This window comes from Podarcis erhardii (assembly GCF_964252035.2).
Source record: "Podarcis erhardii genome assembly, chromosome: 8".
Taxonomy (NCBI): Eukaryota; Metazoa; Chordata; class Lepidosauria; order Squamata; family Lacertidae; genus Podarcis; species Podarcis erhardii.
Window position 1 is genome coordinate 39,925,459 of NC_138499.1, and position 27,527 is coordinate 39,952,985.

Genomic DNA, 27,527 nt, shown 5'->3' on the forward strand with positions numbered 1-27,527 from the left:
TGTGGAAATTAACTGTTATTACCAGAAATGATATTTCGTTAAAACAAATAAGGCTAGGGTTCCATGGATGGATATGATTGATAGAAACATTTTTTCCTAACAATTTTCATAAACTTTTTCAGAAGTCTGGCAAAATCCAGTTTTTAAAATGCCAATTTGTTGAGGAATTCCACTATCCTTAAGATTGCTTTCTGCCATTTAACTACATAATTAACAACACACAAAAAAGCCTCCCAGAGCTCCATTGCTCATAAGTGCATGTTGGTTTGTAGAAGACATACAAAGAGATCACAAAGAAGAATTTAACCAGCGCAAAAGAACATTGCCAGGTCAAAGGGTGGGCTGGAATGTCTAAATAGTTGTGGCCACATTCACTTACTATCCCCCCCCCCATTTGATTCATTAATTCACAAACAATACCAGTGAAATTCACAGGAAAGCAAACACCTAATATTCGCCAGGCACTGTCTGATGAAATAATTACAGAATTGGAACAGTATTATATTGTACAATAATAGTAATGAGATTACAGCCTGATCAAATTCAATATTGCAAAGGGAAAAAAATGACTGTTACTACTTCATGTGAACAGAAGAACTACACTTCTTGCAAGGAAAATCTATAATTGAAAGGAAAACTTAATCACAAGTTACTGTGTCACTGACTGACTGCAAGAGGGCTTTTTTTAAAAAAAATAATATATGAATAACATCACTTAGGACATGTTCTTTATCCCTAATCAGCAGCTGTTTTTCCTCATGGCCTTGGAATTATGTTGGTCTGTCATTGGAAAGTTGTCAGGGTGTTGGGGAACCGAAAGATGTAGGACTGCTGTCTAAGAATCTTTATTTATTCATTGTTACCAGTGTCCAGGACTAGTTACTATTCTGAAATTGTAGGAATGAATATGATATTGGAATCTAAAAACATATATTTTTAATAAGGGTTTTTTCTTTGGGCTTGATGATCTTTTCTAAGCAGTCTGCTAATTAACTTTTAACTATTTTTGCTAAGGGAAGGCAAAATAGTACAGTACATTGAAATTCACAATCAATAGATGATTTCCTGTGGTTTACCCAATATGTGTTAATGTTACATAAAAATACACTGAATCAGTTATTTATTTATCAAAATGTTTATATACCACGGTGTCATAAAAAATATGTCACAGTGCTTTACAACAGTGTATAAACATAAAATGAAACAATAACATTTAAGAACAAGTTAAGAGCAAAAGAGAAATTAAAAACACATGTCAATTGACCATTGTAGACGATGTACTCTTAACTGCCTTCATAGGCCTGCTGGAACCGAAAGGTTTTCCGCAGGCGTTTAAAAGCTGGCACAAAAGGTGCCCATTGAACTATTTGGCAGGATTTCCCACAGGACTGGTGGAAACTAAAGGCTCAGTTTCTCATTGTTGTCAGATGAGCCTGACAACTCAGGGAATGACCAAAGATGGTCCTGTAGATGATCTTGGTGATCAAGCTGGGATATAAAGTTTCAGGAGAACCCTGAGGTATCCTGGATTCAAGTTGTAAATCAATACGTGAACCTTGAACCAGGCTCAGTAGCAGATGGGCAGCCATTGCAGCTGTTTTAACGATGGTGTCAAGTATTCTTAATCAGAAAAGGTAAAAAGTAATCTGGCTGCTGCAGTCTACATTAGCTGGAGCTTCCAAATCAGACCCAATGGTATAAAGACTTGAAAACAGTTTACTCAAAACATGGTCAACTTTATGCTGTTCTTGTAGACTGTACAAGAGTATTTGGCCTGATCCAACAGGCCTGTTCTTAGGTTCTTATGAAACTAAGTATAATGGTACCTCTGGTTACAAACGCTTCTGGTTACGAATGCTTCAGGTTACAAGCTTCGCAAACCCGGAAGTAGCTGCTCCTGGTTGCGAACTTTGCCCCAGGATGCGAACAGAAATCACGTGCTGGAGGCCCCATTAGTGGAAGCGCGTCTCAGGATAAGAACGGTTTCAGCTTAAGAATGGACCTTCGGAACAAATTAAGTTTGTAGCAAGAGGTACTACTGTAGACCTTTCAAAAGCAGTTTATGATTAGGCATGGAGTTGGGGTTTACTGCTTCAAGGAAAAAAAAGTCAAAAATTCCATTAGCCTTGGCTCCATAGAAGCTTTTGAATCGTCAAAGATACACTGGGGTCTTCACTGCCCTTTTCCTTGCAAGATAATGGCTTTGGACAGCATCCATGCTCTTGGGCTAAACACAGTATATGCTCCAAATTTATTTAGTATGTTTGGAAAGATAAGTGTGCTCAGTAAACAGTCACTGTAGGAAATTATTACATTAGCACCTAGGGAAATTTTTTTTTTGAACAGCAGGATATATTCTGTTAAATCTACAAGCAGTAAAACAATGATAGCACAGGAAGTCCTTAAAGCTTTGTTTTCCTTGCTAGAGGGCAGATGATTTCAGCAGAAGACTGTGAATTTATTCAAAAATTCGAGCAGAAAAGGAGCCCAGAAGAGAAACAAGAATTGATTAAAAATGAAGGCAACCAGGTAACCCAGCATCTCTTTGGGGCAATCTCCTAGGATTGTTTTGTCTTTGGCATTCTGGTTTTAAAAGTTTGTCATCTATATTTCTGCTTCTGTGCCAGCTTTCTTCATAGATCATTTGTGAAAATGTCCTGGTGAATTAACCGTATGCCTTCCGCACTTTCTGCCATTGAGTATGATGACAAGAAGCATAAATAATGCAAGCCAGAATTGTAGAGTTGAAAGGGACCCCAAGGGTCATATAGTCCAACCCCCTGCAATGCAGGAATCTCAACTAAAGCATCCATGGTAGATGGCCATCCAACCTCTGCCTAAAAACCTCCAAGGAAGGAGGGTCCACAACTTCCTGAGGGAGACCGTTCCATGGTCAATTAGCTCATACTGTTGGAAAGTTTTCCCAATGTTTAGTTGGAATCTCCTGTCTTGTAACTTGAAGGCATTGGTTTGAGTCCTACCCTCCAGAGCAGGAGAAATCAAGCTTATTCCCTCTGCCATATGAAAGCCCTTGAGATATATGAAGATGGCTATCATATCTCCTCTCAGTCTCCTCTTTTCCAGGCTAAACATACCCAACTCCTTCAACTGTTCCACATAAACCTTGGTTTCCAGACCCTTGATCATCTTGATTGCCCTCCTCTGCACACGTTCCAGCTTGTCAATATCCTTCTTAAATTGTTGTGCCCAGAATTGGACACAGTATTCCAGGTGTGGTTTTCCCAAGGCAAAATAAATCATGGAAGTTTCACCAGAGTCCATAGGTCATGTTAGAATGCCTTAGACCGCTGTTTGAATATGCAGTCCTCCTTTTGAGCATTTTATGGGTTCTGCTATTGCAGTCAGATTTTTTCGTGTAACTGATCCAAAAGTGTAGTTGAACTGCTTGCCGTTTGCATGCTAGTGTGAATCACATTTGGTGCTTAGAGAATGTGGCTTAGGGTGCCATAGGGCACTGGGTTATACTGCCTTATACTGAGCTGCAACATTGGTCCATCTGGATCACTGTTATCTACACTGACTGGCAACAGCTCTGCAGGGTTTCAGGAAGAGTTTCCCAGCCTTGCCTGGCAATTTGCCGCCTCCTTTCTTGCAACTCCCTTCTTTCTCTGTCCCACCCCATACTGTTCCAGAGGGTGCCTTGGCTATGCAGAGCAGCTTTGGGGGAAGTTGGGGCTGCAGTGAGAAGGAAACAACTCAAAAACCTTCTTGCACGAGTATACTGACACTTGTACATCTCTGACTACAGCCATTGTAAATATTTTTTTAAAGTTGCTTGTTAAAGTATAGGCACACTTTGTATAAGTACTCCTCTTAATGCTGTAGTTGTTGTTGGATTGTTGTTGTTGTTGTTGTTTAGTCGTTTAGTCATGTCCGACTCTTCGTGACCCCTGTGTCTTCGTGTCTTCTGTTGTTGGATAGGGTTGCCATATTTTGAAAATGACCTTCCCGGACAGTGCCTGCCCTCTTCCATGCTTCGGTGGCATGCATGTGTCCCTCCAACCCCTCCCCCAATAAATACCCCTTCCCCCAAAACCCAGACATTTCAAGTACAGTGCCAAATTCTGCCTGGAGGGGCATACTGCCCCCCCCCTAAAAAACAGGACATGTCTGGGAAATTCCGGACATAGGGCAACCCTATGTTGGAGCACTTGCCCTATGAATAGGTCTTCTCCTGTTCAGACTAGGAACAAAATCAATCTCCCCCCACTCCCAGATTAGTTAATTTTGAAAAGTATAACGGGCAGTTTTGCACATTTTTGTTGAAGTTAGTGAGGCTCAGCATACATAAATGTCTTCATTATTGCCTCCCCTTTGTGCCTGTTAGAAACCATAGTAGACCTTAACTTCAGGTGTGGGGAGCTTTTTGTCCTCCTGATGCTACTGAACTAAAACTCCCATCAGCCCCAGCAAGCATGGCCCACGGACAGGGATTATGGGAGATGCCATTTAGCAACAACTGGAAGGACAAAGGTTATTACCACCTGCTTTGTTTTATGGGATTGTGTCTTGTTCTCTTAATCTGTGGCCTTGTGTCTGCAGGGCATGCATTAAACACAGCATACCTTTATATTCTAGAGGAAACAGTCAATAACCCATTGCCAAATTCTGTTTGGACTGCTGATTAAATGAATGCAGCCAGTGAAATAGTAGTAGGCTGGGGAGGAGTTTCCCAATGCTTGTGTTTATTACAGTGAAGCAACTTTGGATTGTTTCAGTGTTCCTCACACAGGCTGTGCTTGCAAAATTGCCAAATGAAAATAAGAATGAAAACACTTGCGAATAATTCTAACTTTCTTTGGATTACTTCTTTCCTCCCTAGTGCGCTAAAACGTTCATAAACCTCATGACTCACATCTCCAAGGAACAAACGGTTCAGTACATTTTAACAATGGTGGATGATATGCTGCAGGTAAGTTAATTGGTTTCCCCCCCATTTCCAGTGCTTGTTGGTATGTGGGTATCTCATTTCAGTGCAGACAGCTTTCTGCTTGCTTCCCACTTTAAATTGGTTTGCAAGGCACCAAGTGGCCTTTAGTGATTTTAGTGGAGCTTGTGTGCTTTATCTGCTGAAATGATCAGCGGTGGCGGAGCAGCATTGCCTTGTGGAATAAGCTTTCTGTGATCAACATCTGCTAGGTTCTGCCTGCACTCTGTACTTTGTGGAAAGTACCTTTGATACAGTTAGTAAGATTGCATTTACAGCTTGGAACAAGTGTGGCTGAAACCATTAATAGATGAATCAGTTAACCTTTTTCAAAAATAAAAAACCCCAACAGAGATATGCATTTATTTTTATTAACATTCCCGACTACATCCTACAGAACAGCACTTTATCCATTGCATATAGCGTAAATTGTATAAGATCATCATTAATCAAATATAAATAATGAGCCCACTTATCCATTTTATCTTGAACAGTCAAATATTAGGGGAGTAACTTTTCATTTTATTGCTGTTTTAAGTTTGTCTGTTGACACTCTAAGCCTTTTCTTAGGCTGTCCGTAGTTTTTTGTTTATGATATTCATTATGTGGATTAATATTTTAATTCTGTCTATTTCTTGAATTCTGTTAGTTGCTTTGATTGCCTCTGTAAGGAGGGGAGTAGCAGGGTAATAAAACATTGTGGTACATGTGGTCAGGGAAGCTGTGGTTGGTGGTGGCGCTATTATCACAGGTATGCTGTATATTTGCTGATGTGTTTCTCCCCTTCAAAGGAAGTAAGAAAAATACATTTTGCATGAAATATGCAAAGCATTTCTCACTGGACGTATGCATAACTTCTTTGATTTCCATGTACATGCACAAGCCAGTTCTGTCTGCTTGGCAACAAATCTTTTATCGGCCCGATGACCTCCTTGATTTTTGATTTTTTTTAACAATACATTTTGTTCTGAATAGTGCAAAATTACCTTAATGTGTTCTAATATTTTAGATTTGTAGCAATTACATTTTTAAAATAAGACATGCTTAGCACGAATCATGGTGATTATACAAGCTCAGGCAGCATCTCTTAAGTGCACTTACAGGCAGATCTTGGGCTGCTGTACCAAATTACTTTTAAATTAACACATTGTGCTGATATTCTGGGCAAGCATATCACCTGAAAAGTTTCAGCTGAGAGTGAAAGAATCATAATGAGTCAGAACAGGTAGGGGCCTCAAATCTCCTGCCAGAAGCATGAATCCTCTCCAAAGCAGGGGGAACACAAAACTGGCTTGCAAAATCAAATAACAATCCATCTAGTCCAGCATCTAGTTTTGTTTGCTTACAACATTTAAAGACCACTTTTCAACAGAAGTCTGTTCATGAAGCAGCTTCAACAACAATGTGCATATGCATTGGCAGACAATGGGTGACTTACAGGGAACTGCTGGATTTTACAGGGGACGACGACCCCAAAATGAAATCAGTTGAAAACTTAAGGAGCCGACTTATGGGTTGGTTGCAATATCACCAGATATACAGCATGTTTAAATTAAATAGAAAGAATGGATTTCTGGACCAAAGCTCACAATTTGAAAAAGAACTCTTACAAAATAAGAATAAACTTCTGTCTAAAATGTATAGTTTTTTATTGGAATGGGAAAGAAAAGACGAGCTTGTTAAAGCTTCAGTGGCATACTGGGCAATAGATATAGGACACAATATAGATCTTAATCTCTGGAAGAAACTTTGGAAAAGCGACCTGAAATTTACTGCATGATATTCATTGAAAGAGAATTATTTGAAAATGTTTCATAGGTGGTATTTAACTCTGAGTAGGTTGGCTAAGATTTATAAAACAGAATCAGATACGTATTGGAAGTGTAAAGAAGTGGAGGGAACCTTTTTTCACATGTGGACATGTAAAAAGGTAAAAGTATATTGGGAAATGATTTATAATGAATTGGAAAAAAAATGTTTAAAACTACTCCCCTCCCCCCCCCAAAAAAAATCCCGAGTCCTGTTTGACATAGATTCCTAGGTGTCAGAAAAGGTTATTTATGTATGCAACAACTCCGGCCTGTGTTTTGTTAGCCCCAAAATGGAAAGTGAGCAAGGTCCCAACTAAAGAGCTCTGGCAACTTAAGTTGACAGAATATGCAGAACTTGCAGATTTAACACACAGAATAAGAAAGCAAGAAGAACAAATATTTAAAAAAGAGTGGAAAACATTTATTGATTTTTTGGAAAATAACTGTATACAGCTGAGAACGCCGGCAGCACTAAGATAAATTCAACAGAGTAAATAATTTTTGATGGATCTAAAAGTGGAAAACTGTTTTGAATGGTTATAGTAAAATATGCAGGAATGTATAATACGTAAAACGAACCATGGAAGGAGAAGGGAAGTCAATTAATATTTTAAAGTTTGTAAAATGCTTATTTTGAAATGTAAAATTGAAAACTTAATAAAAATTATTATTTAAAAAATACAGTGTACATATGCAAGTGAAAACAATCCATACAGAATAGAACTATGTTTATATAGAACTATGTTTCAACTATGCTTGTAAAATTAAGCATCAAGAATCTCAGCTGATCTCCAAGTGCCCCAAGGATAAAACTGTCTCCGTCTGTTTTCTAACTGTGTTTCCTTTCCATTTATGCTGCTTGCAGGAAAACCACCAACGTGTTAGTATTTTCTTTGACTATGCAAAACGCGGCAAGAACACTGCATGGTCCTATTTCCTTCCAATGTTGAATCGTCAAGATCTTTTCACTGTGCACATGGTAAGCTTTCCGATCAGCCAAATAGCCTGGTTTTGAGCGGGAACCTTTGGTTGCAAAACTTGGGACAGATTTATTAGACCTTCAATATCAATGTCCTGTCAGTACTTTATAATTAAGGGTTATATAAATTGTCCATTAACAACACAACAGCCTTATTTAAAGTATGGTATTTAAGTTTTCCATGGAAGGAAGCCATTCCTAGCAGTATTCCTGCATTATCTGACTATAAAATTTTCAGAGACCAAGCCAGAGTACAATATGGACGTGCTGTATGACCCATCAGTGTCACCTTGTTTGAAGTGTTGATTTAAACAGGACCAGGGTAAAGGACTTAGTTTTACATGAACATTATTAGATTTAGCTGTAATGCTCAACCTCTCTCTTTCCCCAAACCTTTAGAATGGGACAGTTCATAAATATAAACTAATGACTAGGTTTTCTTTCTTTTTTAAACTGCTAGCCTTTTCTTCTAATGCCCCTTTTCGCCCCTCTCTTTCATGCTGTTGCTCCTCAGGTTGGCAAGAGGCTCCAAATGTTTAGCTAATCAAAAGCCAGCAATAAAATACATTTTAAGGCAGTCATATATTATTATCAGTAAAGAGCTTGAGAGATGATGTGATAGAGGGGTTATGCTATTTGATTGTCTTGTCACAAGAGTCTTGTGGCTCTTAAAGACCAACAAATTTACTATGGCATAAGTGTTTATGAACTGCAGCCCTCTTCTTTGGATGCAACTAACCTTCTTAGATTGTAATGCTCCTGTTTAAAAGGTAGTAATATTTAGGAACATAGAAAACTGCCCTATACAAAGTCAGACTGCTGGTCCATCCAGCTTAGTAAAAAGGTAAAAGGTAAAGGACCCCTGGATGGTTAAGTCCAGGCAAAAGCGACTATGGGGTTGTGGCGCTCATCTGCTTTCAGGCCAAGAGAGCCAGTGTTTGTCCACAGATAGGTTTCTGGGTCATGTGGCCAGCATAACTAAACTGCTTCTGGCGCAACAGAACACCATGACGGAAACCAGAGCACATGGAAACGCCGTTTACTTTCCCGCTGCAGCAGTATCTATTTATCTACTTGCACTGGCGTGCTTTTGAACTGCTAGGTTGGCAGGAGCTGGGAACATCCAACCTTCTGGTCAGCAAGCCCAAGGGGCTCAGTGGTTTAGACCACAGCGCCACCCGCAGCCCTAGCTTAGTACTGTCTTGACATTGACTGCCAGTGGTTCTCTAGTGTTTCAAAAGAATCTTTCCCATCTCTGCTTTGATATGTAGGAAGTTGAACACAGGATCTTCTACATGCAAGGTGTATGTGCTACCGCTGAACAATGGCTCCCCTGCTGTATCCGTTGATGTTATTGCAAAATCTATGATAATATGTGTCTGAGTTTATGTTTTCTGCACTTTATTTCAGGCAGCCAGAATTATTGCTAAGCTAGCAGCTTGGGGAAGAGAACTGATGGAAGGCAGCGATTTAAATTATTATTTCAATTGGATAAAGACCCAGCTTAGTTCACAGGTAATTATATTATAGTCTAGTGCAGCTCCCCTTGGCCAACAGCTGGGGAATGATGATAGTTGTACGGCAAAACACTTGGAGGTCACTAGGTTGGGATCTGGTGATATTGCAGTGTTTATAAACAGGTATATTTGGCAGATCTACAAATTCGACTATTTGTATTTAATCATGATTTAAGCTCATGCTGCACGACAAACTTCTCCTGTGCAAGCCCCAATGAGCTCTTAAATTCAAATCAGTAAATGCATTTAAATCTGAATAATGTCCTTTACCTGATTTTTGTGAGTAGTAGTGTGTGGGGAATTGTACATACTAAGTTATTGGAACTTTTTCCTACAGTGTGTATTACAGTGGCCAGGCTCTTGGGGCAGGATATATTTTGGCTGCTTTGTGTGCTACCAGATATATATTGAGGGAGCTAAATTCCCTATTACACGTATTTTATTGAAACACTCGGCCAATTAAGCATTTTTCAAGTTCATTAATGTAAGAGGATTAAATACTTCAAATGTGCAGAATATCTAAATGTACTGAAGCGTAGCAATGTACAGAAAATGCTAATTACTTGGCTTGAAATGTTGGTACTTTGTGGCTATGCTCCGAGTCAAATGTGGGAAGTGCTGAAAGAGAATAAAGTATTTCCCCTTTTGGATAGTGGGAGCCAATGTGCCATGGCCAACCATTTGGAAGCAGAATAGGAGTCACCTCAGATGTGTGACTAACTGCCACCCTTGTGAGCAATATTTAGGGGATGGTCGGAAATTTATTTCCAATTCAGTCACGCGTAGGAAAATAAATATATGTATATATCTCTCTCATTAGGCTATATGTGTAGATTTGTACATAAGGGCTGTCTTGTTGCGAATCTTTAAATGTAACTTTCTCCTTTCCGTGCTAGAAACTACGCAGCAGTGGTAGTGCTAATGATCCTGGAACAGATGTAAGTATCTCTGCATAACTTGTTAATCTTTCTCTTGATACAGTGGGCTAGTTCCACTCAAATTAGTGGGAGATGTTGGCCCTGACTACCATGTCCCATTGATTTCAAAGGAACTAAAGCATGACTAACTTAAACTGCAGTCCTAACTCCACATATCTTGGAGTGTGCCCCGTGGACTTCATAGGACTTACTTCTGCATAGACATCGTTAGGATTGCACTGTTTATCTGGATCCAGCCCAGAGTATTGTATCTTGTGGGACACTGATGCTAGGAAGGCTCGTCTATTAACCTGGGTTGAAATGTATTTTCCAAATATATTAATTTAGAAGATTTGTACTCTCAACGCAGTTTACAAACAATGGGTGATACCCATGAACTCAGAGTTCACTGGGACGTGCACACCAACCCACAATTCAACAGCCCTTAGTTTTCTGGCTGATGGATGGGGCCAGAGCATGCACCTCTTTGGTTTCTACAGTACTAGGGCAGCTGGCACTTGGAGCAGAATGTTTTCTGAGAGGGAAAGATCCATGCAGCTGTTCCATTTCTGACCAATAGATTGGTCTTCCCCATGCCGTGATGTTCTTCCTGGGAGGCCGGGCAATGGGTTTCAGCTTCCCAAGGACCTTTGACTCTCTGGCCAATAAAGCAATAGAGACTTTGAATAATAGTTCAAATCCGCTTCTGAGTCTGAGGTTTCTTCCCAGGATCTCTCTGTCTTGTAAATCTCTACAGCCAGCTCCTTGATCATCTACAGCTGGGATGAGGAGCTTGTGGTCCTCCCAGATGTTGCTGGATTCCAACTTCATCAACCCCAGTCAGATGTGATTTATAATCTAGCAACATCTGGAGGGCCACCAGTTTTCTGTCTTGGATTTATGGCACGATTGTTTTCAGGGTGATCCTAAGCATGTGGCACTGTCAGATCCCACAGGAATATTATCCATCTTTGGACAATCACTACGATATGATGGCATTGAATGGGTGAAACTATACGTGCAATAATATTTTATCCTTTATGAAGATCTTATTTGTTTAGCTTATATTTTGATAAGAGAGCAGTCCCACAGTTGTGGAGTGGTTGTTTTTAAAGTAATGAAACCAGGTATAGGTTTGGCTCAGTCTCTGGGTATCTGTACTGTAAAACTGCAACCTGTGACCCCAGCCTCGCCCAGCTGTTGAGCTTTCGCAGGTTACTATTCTGTTGATGATATTGCAGGAAGTTTCTATGAGATTTGATCTGGAGAAGACAGTTCTGTAGTTAACAAAAATAAAACAAGTGTTTCTTATCCATTGGCACAGTAAATTTGGAGGGGAAATAGAGCTCTGCAGAGAACATTGTTGTGCTAAAAATTACTCTCTCCATTTCCTTCTGTGAATACTTGTTAGGTACGTTAATATTATAATTCTCACGGATTAGCAGTCCATTAAGCTGCAGATGCTTCAGAAAGCAATTGTAAAATGTCATTTATCTCAAAAGCTGTACTGCTCAGTATTGCCACTTGATGTCTCTAAGAAATAAAAACATTCCTAACAATTCAGGCTATACCAAATGTTCTTGGAATCAGAAATGTAATCAGGTGTAATATTTATTATCAGTAGGGACTCATGTAATAGCTGTGCAGTTATCCTGGGGCACAGGGTTGAAGGGAGGGAATAACTGAATGTTTAAAACAATAGTACTCAGCTTCCAAAATGGGTAAAAGGAAGCTGATTTTAACTCAATTTCCTGTTCAACTTATTTAAATGAATACTGAGTCAACTTAAGTCTTTCTTTGACAGTTGACAATCTGAGGGGTTTTGGAGTTGATGTGCACCTCAAATGACCAGGCAACTCTACGAAACTCACAGGGTGACCTTGGGCTAGTGACTGCCTCTCAGCCTGGCCTACTTCATAAGGGAGAACCATGTATGCCACTTTGAGCTCCTTGGAGAAAAAGCAGGGATATAAATGCAGTAAATAAGCAACTCTTTGCATTCCATCAGTTTAGCTTGAGGTTTTATTTTATAGAAGCAGTTTATGGAGACTAACCTGAGATAAATGGGCAGCTCTGGAGATGTATTAAAAACACAATTTCTGCTGCACTTAATTTGCATATGGTTGGATGTAATTAAACATAATTTATTTTTTTCGTAAATGTGGCACCTGCAATACTATACTATGTGTTGAAGGGTTTGGGGAAAAGATTGGTGAACTCTCAGTTATGGATTAGCTTGAAAATCCTCTATTTATTTGTTTAAAATGTATTTTCTGCCTTCCATAAGGATCCTAAGGGTCTGGTTTATAGGAAAATAAATAAAAACAAATGCAAGGAGGGTCAAAAAATCTGAAAGGGTTACTCACTTTTATTTTTTTAGTGATGGCAGCTTTCTTAGATGTTCCAGCTTTTTGTTTAAAAAAAAACTGTTTACAAGGCTTGCTGCCAAGCCAAGGCGTGTTCCTGAGACAGTTCTATCCAGAACAGTTGAGCAAGACAAAGGGAATGATTTGAAATTCTCACTACTTCCATAGTGGTCCAGGTCTCTTAGGATTTGTGTGCTTGGGAATCATGAATGGAAAAGCATGGAAGGTTGGACTCCTCATGCTAGTCTGATGTGCCACCCAAGAGTTTTAAGTGTTATCTGAAGGCAGCCCTGTATCGGGAAGTTTTTAATATTGACAGTCTACTAGTTATGAGGAAAAGTAAGGGGGCTATATCTGGTTGGAGCTTTTGATCCTATTTCCACATGTGTTTTGTATGGATAATAAAGAATGTGAGAATACTACCAGTGTTAGTGAGATGTGGGAACCCCAGGAAGATATCAGATGTTGAGGGATATTGAGAACGCAACCGGGAAAGGGGGGAGGGAAATCTGGGATCCAAAGGGTGCAAAACTATTTTTTATCTTGTTTATTTTTATCTGCATTATTCTTGAAGGGGGGGAACTCGTGGAAGGGAATTAGGTCGATCTTAGGGGATGGGAATTTTCGAAAAATTGGGTTATTGACGATAAGTGTAATTTGGGGATAAGAATTTGTTGAATTGATTTGTTAAACTGGAAGACAAGAGGGGGAGGGGAGGGGAAGTCCTGGTTATTGGAAAAAGATTATAAATTGGATTTAATTTGTTTTAAATTGGAAAACTTTAATAAAAATTATTAAAAAAAAAAAAAGAGAATACTACCAGTGATTTTGGTTTTCTGCTATTTGCTGATGCAATACAGGAAGGATGTTGGTTTCGGTGATTTGGGGTTATTTATGACTTTGCTTAGGGGATGCGGGTGGCACTGTGCTCTAAACCACTGAGCCTTGGGCTTGCCCGAAGTTTGGCGGTTCGAATCCCCACGATGGGGTGAGCTCCCGTTGCTCAGTCCCAGTTCCTGCCAACCAAGCAGTTCAAAAGCATGTCAAAGTGCAAGTTGATAAATAGGTACCGCTCCAGCGGGAAAATAAACGGTGTTTCCGTGCACTGCTCTGGTGCACCAGAAGCGGCTTAGTCATGCTGGCCACATGACCAGGAAGCTGTACACTGGCTCCCTCAGCCAGTAAAATGAGATGAGTGCTGCAACCCCAGAGTCGTCCATGGCTGGACCTAACGGTTAGGGGTCCCTTTACCTTTATAACTATGCTTTAAATAGGAGCATTTTTCGAGGTGTAAAGAAAATTGAACCCTGTTGGTCTTATTCACATGCATTTTCAAACTTTGAATCTAAGTGTAGAGAAGGAAATAATATTAATAATATTAATATTAATAATAATTTATTTATACCCCACCCATCCGGCTGGGCTTCCCCAGCCACTCTGGGTGGCTTCCAACAAAATATTAAAATACAGTATCCATCAAAAATTAAAAGCTTCCCTAAACAGGGCTGCCTTCAGATGTCTTCTAAAAGCCTGGTAGTTGTTGTTATCTTTGCATCTGGTGGGAGGGCATTCCACAGGGCGGGTGCCACTACCGAGAAGGCCCTCTGTCTGGTTTCCTGTAACTTGGCTTCTCACAGTGAGGGAACTGCCAGAAGGCCCTCGGTGCTGGACCTCGGTGTCCAGGTAGAACGATGGGGGTAGAGACGCTCCTTCAGGTATACAGAAAAGCATGTATCCTTTACATTGAGATAATGTATCTTCTTCTTTTTAATAAGTTTTTTTATTAAAGTTTTTCACAATGCAGAGATAACATACCTATTAGAGATAACATACCTTCTGTCGTGTTTACATAGGTTAAGAAGCAGTTCTTCAGCTTCCTAGCTACTGTATTCATAGCAAAATAAACATTGATTACTGTATATTGTGTGATTCTCTTTCTCTGAAAATGTCAAGGCTGCTCGCTGCAAGTTCAAGGACGACTTTGAAAAGAGAGTAGGAGTTTGTGAATTGTGCTGTAAAACAATGCAGTTCTGTAACTGCTTTGATGCAGTTTGACAACGCAGTTGAAGCCTTACAAATTTGCCCCGGGTTCCATAGTTGGTTGGATACAAGTTTGGAATAGAGGCGATGCTTTCAAATGAACACATAATCTATTGAATTACAGGTCCTTGGATTCCTGTTGTTATTGTTTTATATAATGTTGTTGGAGTAACCTGACAGTGAACTGCATTCAGTAGTAGCTTGGGCTAATGTTTATTTGTTTCTGTTCCATTTCATTTATATTCTTTGAAAAGTTGTTACTCAGATATTGTTCTGAAAAGACTGACTTTGCTCTGTGTCAGAGATGGGCAACCTCTTTTTTTTTCTATCACGGGCTGCATTGCCCTGTGGATAATCTGTCAGGGATCCCAGGCCAGTTGGGGTGGAGCCAAAGCTGATGTTGGGTGAAGCGATGGATTTAACTCATCTGGAATGAAGGCTGCCCTGCTTCAGTTTCCCCTGTGGCTGCCTCTGATTAGAATTCTCTATCCTAACAAGGCAAACTCAGAAGTAAGCCCCACTGGGGTTGGTGCAGTTATTCTCAATTAAGTATATAGAAGGGATTTCGTTAGCACAACAGACCAATAGAGCTATGTTTCTAGAAAGCAAGTGAAGGTACTGTCTTTTGGACTCGGGGGAAGGGATAGCCACTGTGGTGCTCTCTAGATGCTGTTGGCCTACAACTCCCATCAGCCACAGCCACTGTGGCCAATGGTCAGGGGTGATAGGAGTTGTAGTCCATCAACATCTGTAGGACACCAGGTTCTGAGTGCTACATACAGTGGTGCCTTGTTCTCAAACTTAATCTGTTCCGGAAGTCCGTTCCAAAACCAAGGCACACTTTTCCATAGAAAGTAATGCAAAGTGGATTAATCCGTTCCAGACGTTTAAAAACAACCCCTAAAACAGCAGTTTAACATGAATTTTACTATTTAATGAGACCATTGATCCATAAAATGAAAACAATAATCAATGTACTGCAGTCACACAATCAATCAATCAATCAATCAGTAGCTCAACTGGGTTCCACACAGTCACAAAAACAAAAGAGCTGCAAAAACAAAATACGGTAAATAGTAAAAACAGACAGACCTCAGCATAACACTCAGATTGGAAGTGTGGCACTCAAAACAGAAGTGTGGCACTCAAAACTGAGGATGTTCGGCTTCCCAAAGAAGTTTGCAAACCGGATACTTCCGGGTTTGCAGTGTTTGAGTTCCAAGTTGTTTGAGTACCAAGGCATTTAAGAACCAAGGTACCACTGCACACACATGCAAACACAACAGAAGCCTACCAAATTGTTCTCAAACAGCTGAGTGGGGGAAAGCCACACAACCAAAAATATATATAACAAATAATTATCCAAGAAAATAATTGCCACTTATAGTTGTTCTGAAACTATATAGGAAGAGGTGGGAAACTTTTCTAAAAGCTAGGGAAAATGAGGGAATTTTAAAAGGAAGGAAGGAACTCTGAGGAATTGAAGAATAGGGGAACTTTAGGAGGACACTGGTTCCCCGTGTACTGACCATTTGCTGTATTTTTCATTAGGCATCTAATAAAAGACCTACTTGGGAGCAGAGGGGAAATATGGAAATCAGGCAGAATATGTTAACAATAACATTATGCTTTTGTTCAGTGTTGGCTAGGTTTTTGCTGTTGAAGTGTGGGATCTCATAGCCACCTAAGTGAGAGCCCTGGTAAATAAACTGATTATTGACTTGATAATTTGAATTTGATTCTGTCTAAGGACACTTAACTAGCACTCGTGGCATGAATGTTGTTAGCCTTAGTGACTAAACACAACTTTGGAATAACAACAGGCACTGATGGCAGTGGGCTGGCTTTTGTTACAGTAAAAGAGACAGTGATAATTGGAGACTTCTCAGTTGTTCTCACACTTACCTATTTCCAGTGCAACAACAGGCTATATGTATTTTTTGTAATGGTGTATTCTTCTTTCATGTAGAGTTCGCAATATGTCCAGTGTGTCGCCGGCTGCTTGCAGTTGATGCTCAGGGTCAATGAATACCGTTTTGCATGGGTCGAATCAGATGGAGTTAGTTGGTGAGTATTTGTTGTACAGAAAAAGATGAGCTTCTACTATATCCATGATGAAAGTGTTTTCCTCCTGACTTATGCATTCTGTTGAGCTCTTAAAAGAGTCCTTAGGATAAGTTTGCAGATCTAAAAGTGTTGTACAGTCGTACCTTGGATCCCGAATGCCTTGGCTCCTGAACAAATCGGATCCCGAACGAACAAAACCCGGAAGTGAGTGTTCTGGTTTTCAAATGATTTTTGGAAGCTGAACATCTGGCGTGGCTTCTGCAGCTTATGATTGGCTGCAGGACGATCCTGCAGCCAACTGGAAGCTGTGCTTTGGTTTCCGAACATTTTGGAAGTCTAACGGACTTCTGGAACAGATTCCATTCAGCTTCCATGGTATGACTGTAGTTCTATTTCCTAGATAATTCTTGGTATTGTTCTGTGAGCGGACTGGATTCTTTCACAAAATTCTGTTTACTTTCCAAATAAGTCCCTTGATGAGAGTCCATGATATTTTTAAAGAACACTTTGTTTGCACAGTGCATATAACTTCAGTTACTGCAATTGTGTATGTAGTATGGACTTCTGTAATTTTGCTCAAGAATGCATGTAGATGTCCGTAACCATAGCTACTGAGTAAACTTAGCAGTCATGCGATAGAAAGACTGATTCTATTCTGAGAGACAAGGAAAATCTGTGGCTCTTGGGAAGTTGTTGAATTCCAATTCCTCAGCCAACATGGCTAGTGGTTTGGGATGGTGGCCATATGGAGGGTGAAATGTTAGCAAACCCTATTCCAAAAGTTCCTTTAACTATGCTCAGAGATGCAGTGGTAAATTTTGAAGTTTTATCACAGCAGCCCATATACAGGCCCCAAGGAAATTTCAAAAATTCTGGCAGCATAATTTGTAGTTTTATTAGGGCTAGCATGACTATAATTTCATTGTTTTGCGATAGCAAGCACCATTATATACATCAGTGTATACAGGTTCAGATTTCAAACACATTCCACTTTAACAAAAGATCTTAAGCCAGTTAAAATGTAACCTTTAGCTTTCACTTAGAAATGCAAACCATCTTGTAAAGAATTGTTACCATTTGAACTCCTGTTGTGAAGTAGGAACTTTGTCAAAGAAAAGGAAGGCAATACCAGGCTCTGCTTGATTATTTCTCTCATTTCGAGACTTCCTCTGTATTCTGATTTGTCACAAAACAACAACAACAACAACAGTGAAACCCTGCAATCTCAGTATTGCCTTGTTCATTTGCTGGAGCAAGGAGGGTCCATCAGATACCCTGTTGTTCCAGCAGATGATTTCACCTCTGCTGTGGATAAAGTAACTGAGCTTTGCTCCCTTGCTCCCTCCTCTACTCTACTCTACCCTACCCTACCCCTGTCAGACTAAATTGCATTCTATTGTTTGGCTGTTTAGTGTTTGCTAATTTGTTTAGTGTCTCTCTAATTTGTATGGAAGTATATTTGTGAAAGGCTTTTCTTTTACAAATTCAACGTGTCTGGAAGTGAAGATTTACATTCTGAATTATAGGATAGTGAGCAGCTGCCTAATGGTATGTTTACTATGCTTTATCCCTGCTCTCTAGTATCATGGGAGTATTGAGTAACAAATGCGGTTTCCAGCTTCAGTATCAGATGATTTTCTCTATCTGGCTGCTGGCATTCAGTCCTCAAATGTGTGAATATTTGCGGCGTTATAATATTGTCCCAGTCCTGTCTGACATCCTTCAGGAGTCTGTAAAAGAGAAAGTCACTAGGATCATTCTTGCAGCATTTCGGGTGAGTGAAGTATGTAGACTACAAATTCTTTATACTGGGGTGGGGGGCTTTAGGTCTGGTGGCCAAATGCAGCCCTTTGGGCCTCTGTGGCTCTCTGGACTTTCCTCAGGCCACATTTCCCACTGGCACTACCTCACACCCTCCTTGACTGTTTTTGCTCTTGCTCTTGAAGACTGAAAATGCCTTCTGCTTTCCTAGATATAAGAGGTGTGTATACAGAAACTAGCTATTGTGCAAAGGTAAAAATTTACATTCTGCAGTCCATCCACATAAAACTAGGATGATGTCTGAACACTCCTCAGTATGCTATGTCATCTTCTTGATACAGAACAGTAAAGATGCTAGCAAAATGTGGTAGGAAATGACAGTAGGGTCAGTCAAAATGTAGAGGGAGTGCCACTTCACAGAGAATTCCATCACTACCTTTTTAATTCATGGCTATCAGGGTCTGACACCGTTTTGTTTTGTTTTTCTTTCCAGAATCTTCTTGAAAAGTCTACTGAAAGAGAAACTCGCCAGGAGTATGCTCTTGCCATGATCCAGTGCAAAGTTCTGAAGCAGCTGGAGAACTTGGAACAACAGAAATATGATGATGAAGACATAAGTGAGGATATAAAGTTTCTGTTGGACAAACTTGGAGAGAGTGTGCAGGACCTCAGGTAAATTTTGTCTTCGGTGTCTAATGTTCAAATTGATACAAGGAGGGTCCTCCTTAGGGTATAGGCTCCCCACCGAAGCACCTGTCAAGATCAAATAGAGGCCTAGTTATTAGAATGATAGCTTGTCTAGTGATTGTTTTCTGCAATGCTGTAGATTCCAAAGACCATATGAAGGAAATAACTGTAAGACCAAGCAGGCTTTTCTCTTTTTAAAACCAACTTCACATGATTTGTACCTTGGGATGGTATCAGATTCAAGTAATCATAAAACTACAAAATAGTTATCATTTGTCATTACCATAAGTAGGCTTTATTTACACCTCATTTGGGAGTACCTCACCATCTTATATAATATCAAAATAAAGTACCAAAACAGAGTGCTTTAAGTGCTGAAGGAGCTGTGTTTTCAAAAAATCAACAGACATGGCATGTAATTAATAATAATAATAATAAATGGAAATTAGAATTGCCATACCTTCAAAAATAAAAGAAAACGTCTCTGTGGTTTTATATTTGGCTAAGCACCAAACTGTTGTTGTCCTAGAGGAGACTTCCGGGTTGGCGCCATCGCCGAATGGCGGACTCCCTCTGAGCTCCGGAGGGAGCCTGCTCGGCAGGGGCTGGGTCCTACCGCGCCGGCGACGCGGGGACCCTCAAAAACCATGGGCACTGAAACCCATGGACATGGTGACTTGGCTGGCACCTTTTGCGCCCCCCCGACCCGCGAAGGAGCCTTTTTAAAGGCTGCGGAACGGGTGACGGGGGGGGGGGTGCTTTGAGTCCTCCGCTTCCCCTGCCGAGCGAAGCCGCATGCCATTCGACGGAGAGCGCTGACTTCTTCTATTGAAAATTTGGACTTAAAAGAATAACCCGTGAGTAATTGGAACCTGGACTAAAAAGGGGGATAATTTTTTTAAAAAATTCGGAGCGAGCGGGGGAGGCGCAAAAAGGAAGTCAGCCCCCCCCCCTGTCGTAGAGGAGTTAAAGTAAAGGATTTGACAACTAAGATCGAGCGCAACCCTATTTTGACAAAGTTACTAACTTCGCGATGGAAAATTATAAGACTGAGCTGGAGGAGAAAAGTGGAATTGAATTAAAAAGCAACCCCCCCCCCCCCAGAATCCTAGGAGCGATTTGTGAGAGCGCCGGGAGAAGAGAAAGAGAGGTTTTGACAGCTGTCAAAGAGCTGTCAAAGCGGAAGAACAAAAATGAGAACTTTGTTACGAGGACTTTGCCGGTTACATTTGTTATAAATTGGATACAAATTGCTTAAAACAAGGAATAACAAGTTATTTTGACTGGTGGGCGTGATCTGGAAGGGAACTGAGTTATTGCAATCCACCTAGAGGAGCTGAGGGATATTACAAGTATTGTTGGCTTGGAACTTGAATAGAACTTTTTATCTCCTGGGAAACTGCAGGAATGGAACACTATTTTGTCTACAAAGGTCTACACACTAAAGGAGACAATAGATTTATCTATTGAAGAATGGAAGGGACTTGGCATAATGTTTTGTTCCTGAATAACAGAGCCTCTGCAGAGGAATTAGAAGCTTTTGGAATTAGAACATTTGTGCAGGAGAGCAGGGGGGAAAAAAAAAAGGAGGAGAGGGATTAACAAGAACAACAAGAACAACAAGAATTGGATAAAGTTGGAAGTGGGAACATTTGGGACATCCAGATTTGAAAAGTCTAAGAAATAAAATTGGAGTTTTTACTCCTAAATATAAAAATCTGGATGGAAGAAATGGGCCTTTTTGAGATAGACTCCTTCCAAGATTGGACATTCGAAATTAAAGATGACTGGTAAAGGACTATGGCCTAGATAGATGTGGGAGCTCCAGGAAGATATCAGACGTTGATGAACATTGGGAACGCAAACGGGAAAGGGGGGAGGGAAATTTGGAATCCAAAGGGCGTAAAATTATATTTGATTATCTTAATTATATTTTACAATTTTATTTTAATTAATTATATTTGATTATTTTAATCTGTATTGTATATTAAAGGAGGGAACGCGCGGAAGGGAACAGGTCGATTTTAGGGGATGGGAAAATATTTTTAAAACTGGGCTAATGATAATAAGTTCAAAATCTGGGATAAGAATTTGCTGAATTTATTTGTAAAAATTGGAATACAAGAGGGGGAGGGGAGGGGAAGTCCTGGAAAGATGTTACTGAAAATAAGATTTTAAATTGGGATGTTTTGTTCTTTTTATTTCTTTTGTAATTGGAAATTTCTAATAAATATTATTTAAAAAAAAAACTGTTGTTGTCCTAGGTTATTAGAAAATGACCATGCACATACGTAGTTAAAAGATTCTAACGGCTAGATTCCCATTTTCCAAAGCTGGTTGTGTGACCTAGGAGAGGAGCACATGTTAATCTGAGTAAGGAATGTTTTCCCTATTATGGCAACTTCCTGGAAGCAAACTCCAAATTGGATCTGAATGTCCTAGGCTACAATCCTATCCTTGTAATGCAAAACTGTCAGAAGTGAAGAAAAATCTGGAAAAATTGACTCCTTTAGCTTCAGTCTGGCCAAATTAGAATTCATGGTAAATAGGCCACGTTCATCCCAATGAAAATATGCTGCCATTTGTAAATTGTACTTCCATATTTATAAGTGTTCATACTTATGCTTGTAAGTGCCACTTACAATTTTTGTAAAATGCTTTACAAAGAATCCTAAGTGTAGTGGGAGGTTTGGATGTGCTGTTTGCTTTCATATATTGTCCTTGTGCATCAGATTTATTCCTCATTCTCTTATGTTTGGTTTATTTTGCAGTTCGTTTGATGAATATAGTTCTGAGCTTAAGTCGGGGAGACTAGAGTGGAGCCCTGTTCACAAATCTGAGAAATTTTGGCGAGAGAATGCTGTGAGATTAAATGAAAAGAATTATGAACTGTTGAAGTAAGTTCTTCTGATATATCCCTGCTTCAGTTGAATTGTTGTGTTGCTCAGAGTAACCAAAGTTTCATTTAGGGTATCTGCATAAGGTAGAGGGACTATAATACAATTTTCAATAAAAGGTTCCCGTCTTTGAAAATGTCCCAAGTGAACACAGTGAGAGAGAGAAAAAAACTTTGTTACTTTGTATGGTATGGAAACTAAATTGGGAGCCTTAGTTCAGAGGGCTGTATCCAGGTCCCATTAATGCCTGCACAACAGGACTTCCACTGCTTCTTCCTGCAGCCCCCCCCCCCCCAATCTGTTCTGGGTGTTCTGCCAGCCCTCTGGAGCAGATTTCTTTTGAGGAGAGGAGGAGGAAAGGAAGTCCTGTTGCACAGGTGGAAGTCCTTCTGCTAATGACACAATTTCATAGGATACAATCTACTGTTTTCTTTTTTGAGCACAGGTGAATTTGTAAGAGCATTAGCTTGCTTCTTAAGTGAAATGTGGCTTGATTCTAGAACAGCAAATGTATGGTTTTGATATATTTAGAGACTTCCTTGAGATTGCTGGTTACTATTAAAGATTGGGTTTGCGGCTAATGGCTGTGATATGATGTCCCTCCCCCCATTGGTAACCTTATCACTGCTGTAACATCCGAATGTAGCCTAAATATCTGTTCATAGTAGTGTCATACTTGCCTGTTCAGGAATATGCATTATTCTTTCCAAATGCGGTAATCAGTCAAGTGTCTGTGCTGTGATGTCTTGGCTTTGATGCTTCAGCTGTCTGTAGATACGCCTTGCAGATCAAAAGGCTTAGCTGAGCATGAAGCAAAGTGGTAATTATCAGCAACACTGGTTTTGTCTTCATTGAAAGTTGAGCTAACTTAATTAAGTATATTATTGGTTCTTTAGTTTATCGTTCAGTGTACAAATCCTTAAAAGATATCTGTGAAATGAGTACAGTTTCCTCTCCCCACAAAGGCTTATTTGAATTTTTGCATGGCAGATTAATAAGATTAGAATTTACCAGAGAATGTATTAAGAATTTACAGCTGAACACATTTGCTAAATATGTGTTGGACATTCATTACCTAGATGACGTGGGATAGCATTCAACTAAGTCATACTTGGAACCGACTGACTGAAATCAGTGATGTTAAGTTAGTCGTGACCAAGTCCATTGATTTCACTGGGGTGGAATCTACACGCATGTTAAAAACGTTGTGAAAATGCTTTGTTAAAAATCATTTTGAAAAATGCATTGAATTTGCTATAGCTCACAGTCACCATTTAGTGTCACAATTGTATATTGCACTTTACAACACATTCCAAACATTTTATTTGCAGCGAGATGAGCACCACAACCCCAGAATTGTCTGCGACTGGACTTAACGCTCAGGGTTCCCTTTACCTTTACCTTTTTAGCTGAGTCCTAGGTCTACCCTGAGTGTGGTTTTGAAATATCTCTCAAAATATTTGTGTGATACAGTGTGAATCTAGAAAAGTTTTGCAGTACTGAAGTAAGATGGCAGAGGTTTATTGAGTTTTATCAATTTTTTGTATGCTATATTTTGTACACTCCATAGTGAATAAGGATCTTGTATATTTGCAATCCTATTGTAGAATCTTGACAAAGCTTCTGGAGGTATCAGATGATCCTCAAGTCCTGGCTGTAGCTGCTCATGATGTGGGAGAATATGTCCGACACTATCCTCGAGGAAAACGGTGTGGAAGGCTTTTTCTTATCTTTGCTTAGCGCCTGAGTTAATACAAGGGCCATTGCTTATGACTCAAGGAACAGTTAGTGTAACCTTTTGTTAGACATTACTATAAAGTATCAGTAGGTGGTTTAATTTGATTTTATATTTATGTATGTGAGATGCTTTCAGTAACATTTTTATATGACTATTTGAATTTTATTAAGTATTGTAATTTTTAGTGAATGATGTCATGTAAACTTTTTGATGATATGAGCTGCTTTGATTATAGTTCACAATGGAAAAGTGGCATACAAATCAATTGAGCTAAAATGGTCTGAGATGTTTGTGCTGAAGAAGCACCCACATTTGCTTTCCAAACTAATCTTACGTCACCAAACCTTTATTAGGCATTACAAGTACAGGCCGTCATAAAACATCCATATATAAAATTTTAAAATATACAAATAAACAGCCATGTAAAATATATAATGACAAGGATTTTCATTGGGATTTCTTCCCGCTAAATAGTACCATTCACTACTCTAAGAGAGACTATTGACAAAAACTCAGCCACCCTTGCAGTTACTTCCGGGTTAATGTCAGACAGATAGAATCTGATATTTTCATTGTGCTGTGATGTTAGATTACCCCAAAAAGGGAATAACAAGCCTTATTAGCTCACTGGGCAATGGACAGTAAGAAAAGTATATGTTCTACAGTGTCCGGCACATTCAAATATCATTTGCAATGTCTATCATTTTTGGGGATGTTTAAATATCTGCCCTTGACAAAGTCCCTGCATTGGGCTGGAATTATTTATTTTGAGATATAAGTGACCCTGTTACCTGTTGTATTTAAACCATAGAACTTGGGGGAGCAAATTTTATTTACAGCTGACTCGATATTTGGTTTTTCCAGAGTAATCCATGTGTCTTAGGAAGTTTTAAGTCAGCATATTGAAGCTAGTTGAGCGGAATTCAGTTGAAGTAGACAGTGGTGGGGAATCTTTACTGACAGGCAGTCAGGATCATAACCTCCCCCACCTCGCACATGGGTCTGCTGGAAATTTGTGGTGTTGGTACTGTAAAGTCACTTAAAATGGTGTGAGGTTGGTGGCTGCTAGTAATCAGAAGCAGAAGGAAACTTGAAAACACACAACACCCACCCACCCCCACAACCCTGACCACTACCTCTCTCTTCCCCATGCTCTCTTCTCTTCTTGTAGTGTGATTGAGCAACTTGGTGGAAAACAGCTTGTAATGAACCACATGCACCACGAAGACCAACAGGTTCGCTATAATGCCTTGCTTGCTGTGCAGAAGTTGATGGTCCACAACTGGTATGTGACAACTCACTTTCACTTCGGGGTTTTGATTTAATTTTATTTAGTAGATTTACATACCATCCTTCATCATAAGATCTCAGGGCAGGAGTTCTTTTTGGGAATGTGTGAAACTCAAGTCCTAAATTATGACATGCCTCTTGGGGGTTACAATTAAACTTTGGTACCCTCTACCACTGAAATGATAACAACTCAGCAACTGGCAGTAGTGTCATTGTTAAGTGAAATTTAGCAGCTCTTCTGTTGTCTTTTTTCACTACTACCCTCCCCCATTTTGTTATATAATGAAAATTGAAGTAGACTGTATAAAACAGAATATAGTATTATTCCTTTTTGTTTCCTTACATTTAGAATGCCTGATATTTTCAGCCTTTAATTGTGTTTCCATTAGAATTTCTTGCAGCAGGATCCATTTATATGTCCAGGAGATCTTTGGTGAACAGAAATGCAAGATGCATTTGTATTTTTCTAATAGCTGAACTGAAAGAAATAGATTCTTGTTAAAAAGTTGTTTAAAAGTTTCTGAACTGATTTGTTTTGTTTAACAAAACAAAAAAACCCAGAAACTTTTAAAAATGGTTTATAAAACATGAAATATATTGATAAAACATGATTAGATACAGGTATCGGTAAGCATTCGAAGGTGATTGAAATGAACAGTAGCTAAAAAGAGATAAGCTACATGTTCGCAGAAGCAGCTTAGTTATGCTGGCCACATGACCCGGAAGCTGTACACCGGCTCCCTCGGCCAATAAAGCGAGATGAGTGCCGCAACCCCAGAGTCGGCCACGACTGGGCCTAATGGTCAGGGGTCCCTTTACCTTTTACATGTACCTTCTAAATGTCTGGATAGGGTTGCCTGAGCAAAAATGTTTTAAGCAGGTGCCGAAGAGAGTATAGCCTGCTGTACATCAAAAGGCAGAGAGTTGTAGGTGCTGCCTAACGAAACAATTTATTTCTCAGGATAGTTTTATAAACTTTTGTGCACATATGCAGGGCATTAGGAAACAGATTCTCTAGCCTTGTTTCTTAATGGCTGGGTGGGGGGACTTTTTCAGCTGTAGCAACTTAGTTGAAACTTTTTGCAAGTAATACAGACACATCAGTAGCACATCCCCTCCATAAACTACCTCATTATATTTTGTAAAATTTATATACTAGAGAAAAGGCAGGCAGCCTGCCTGCCTAGTACATATAAGATCATTACAGGCTATTACCATCATCCTATTCCTTGGGAATGGAATAAAGAATTTCCTAATGTCATTCTTCAGGATGCATAATCCACTACTCCTGTTACCTAACCGCTATAATCAACTGCTTCTGGCCTGTGTATACTCTAGAAACTTATACAGAAGAGAAGTTTAGCATGGTAAATCTAACTTTGTAGTGTTGCATCCCTCCGTTACCTGTCATGGCCTTTCAGAAGACCTGCAAGGCTTTTACCTCTGTACTATTTCTGTGCAATTGAAAGTGCAAGGAATACAGTCGTACCTCCATTTATGTAACCCTCTGGTTATGTAAACTTTGGGATGTGTGTGGCAAACCCGGAAGTATTTTACCAGGTTTTGCCCCGTGCGCATAAGCAGAAGTGGTTCTCAGGTTGTGGAAACCTCAGGATCCGACCAGACCTCCAGAACGGATCCCATCCACAACTGGAGGTAGCACTGCAATGACAAAGAGCAGAGCCCACATCCTGGTTTTTATCCTCAGCATCACGTAAAACCAGAAAATTAATTGATCAGCAGTCCACATTCATACTATGGTACAATTTATGGCCCAATCCCATTTTGAGGATGGAATTTTTAGACCACAGGCAAAGAACAAGACTCAGTATAGAAAGAATCACTTTTGGTGGCCTCTGATCTTTCCCTTCCAAGTAATAGTCCCCCCCCCCCCAGTAAACTTCAGCACCCAGCATTTCTCCCATAGTAGTTGTTTCTCTTGTAGCCCCATATTCCTTTCCATCCACTCCAGTTTTTAAAATGAAAATACCCACTGTTTGGAAATAAAACTTTGTGGATTGTTACTAAGAAGGCCTATTACTGTGTCACATTTTTTGTCTCGAATCTCTCATCCACATGGAAGACGGCTACATAATTCAATCCATTCTATCATAGAAAATTGGAACATAAAATGAGGTGAACGTTGTGGTTAGCTCTTTGCCAATATATGTCCCACCAAGAGTTGCATCTGTTTGGTTGTGGTCAGCTGGATCATCAAGCTGTGTTTCACTTAGGTTTCAATTCTGCACTCTACTTACCTTTTAAGGCCCTATGAGGTTCAACAGGATTTACATCTGAGCAGACATGTATAGGTCTGCACTGTTAATAATTTACTTTTGTAGCAATTGATGGTTCTATAAAAAACACAACCCTCAGAGTGTGGAAAGTACAGCAAATACATCCAAACCTGGTACAGTTATGTAATTTATCTGTGATGCTTTAATAACTGAACCGATAAAATGAATAATTGGCTATATATTTAACTGGTTTTGAAAAGTCAAGTAATTTA

At 39.7% G+C, this 27,527-nt stretch overlaps 1 protein-coding gene across 1 annotated transcript in view; it reads left to right on the forward strand.

Annotated features, from left to right (window-relative positions):
* The window catches only part of ATP6V1H (ATPase H+ transporting V1 subunit H), a 33,556-nt gene that overhangs the window by 3,501 nt on the left and 2,528 nt on the right, over positions 1-27,527 (forward strand). Inside the window, exons 3-13 of the mRNA XM_081874469.1 lie at positions 2,427-2,529; positions 4,844-4,933; positions 7,625-7,738; positions 9,149-9,253; positions 10,152-10,193; positions 16,548-16,645; positions 18,227-18,419; positions 18,900-19,078; positions 21,865-21,990; positions 23,598-23,699; positions 24,900-25,013. Of these exons, the coding sequence (XP_081730595.1) occupies positions 2,427-2,529; positions 4,844-4,933; positions 7,625-7,738; positions 9,149-9,253; positions 10,152-10,193; positions 16,548-16,645; positions 18,227-18,419; positions 18,900-19,078; positions 21,865-21,990; positions 23,598-23,699; positions 24,900-25,013 (1,266 nt within the window). The remainder of the gene's footprint in view (positions 1-2,426; positions 2,530-4,843; positions 4,934-7,624; positions 7,739-9,148; positions 9,254-10,151; positions 10,194-16,547; positions 16,646-18,226; positions 18,420-18,899; positions 19,079-21,864; positions 21,991-23,597; positions 23,700-24,899; positions 25,014-27,527) is intronic.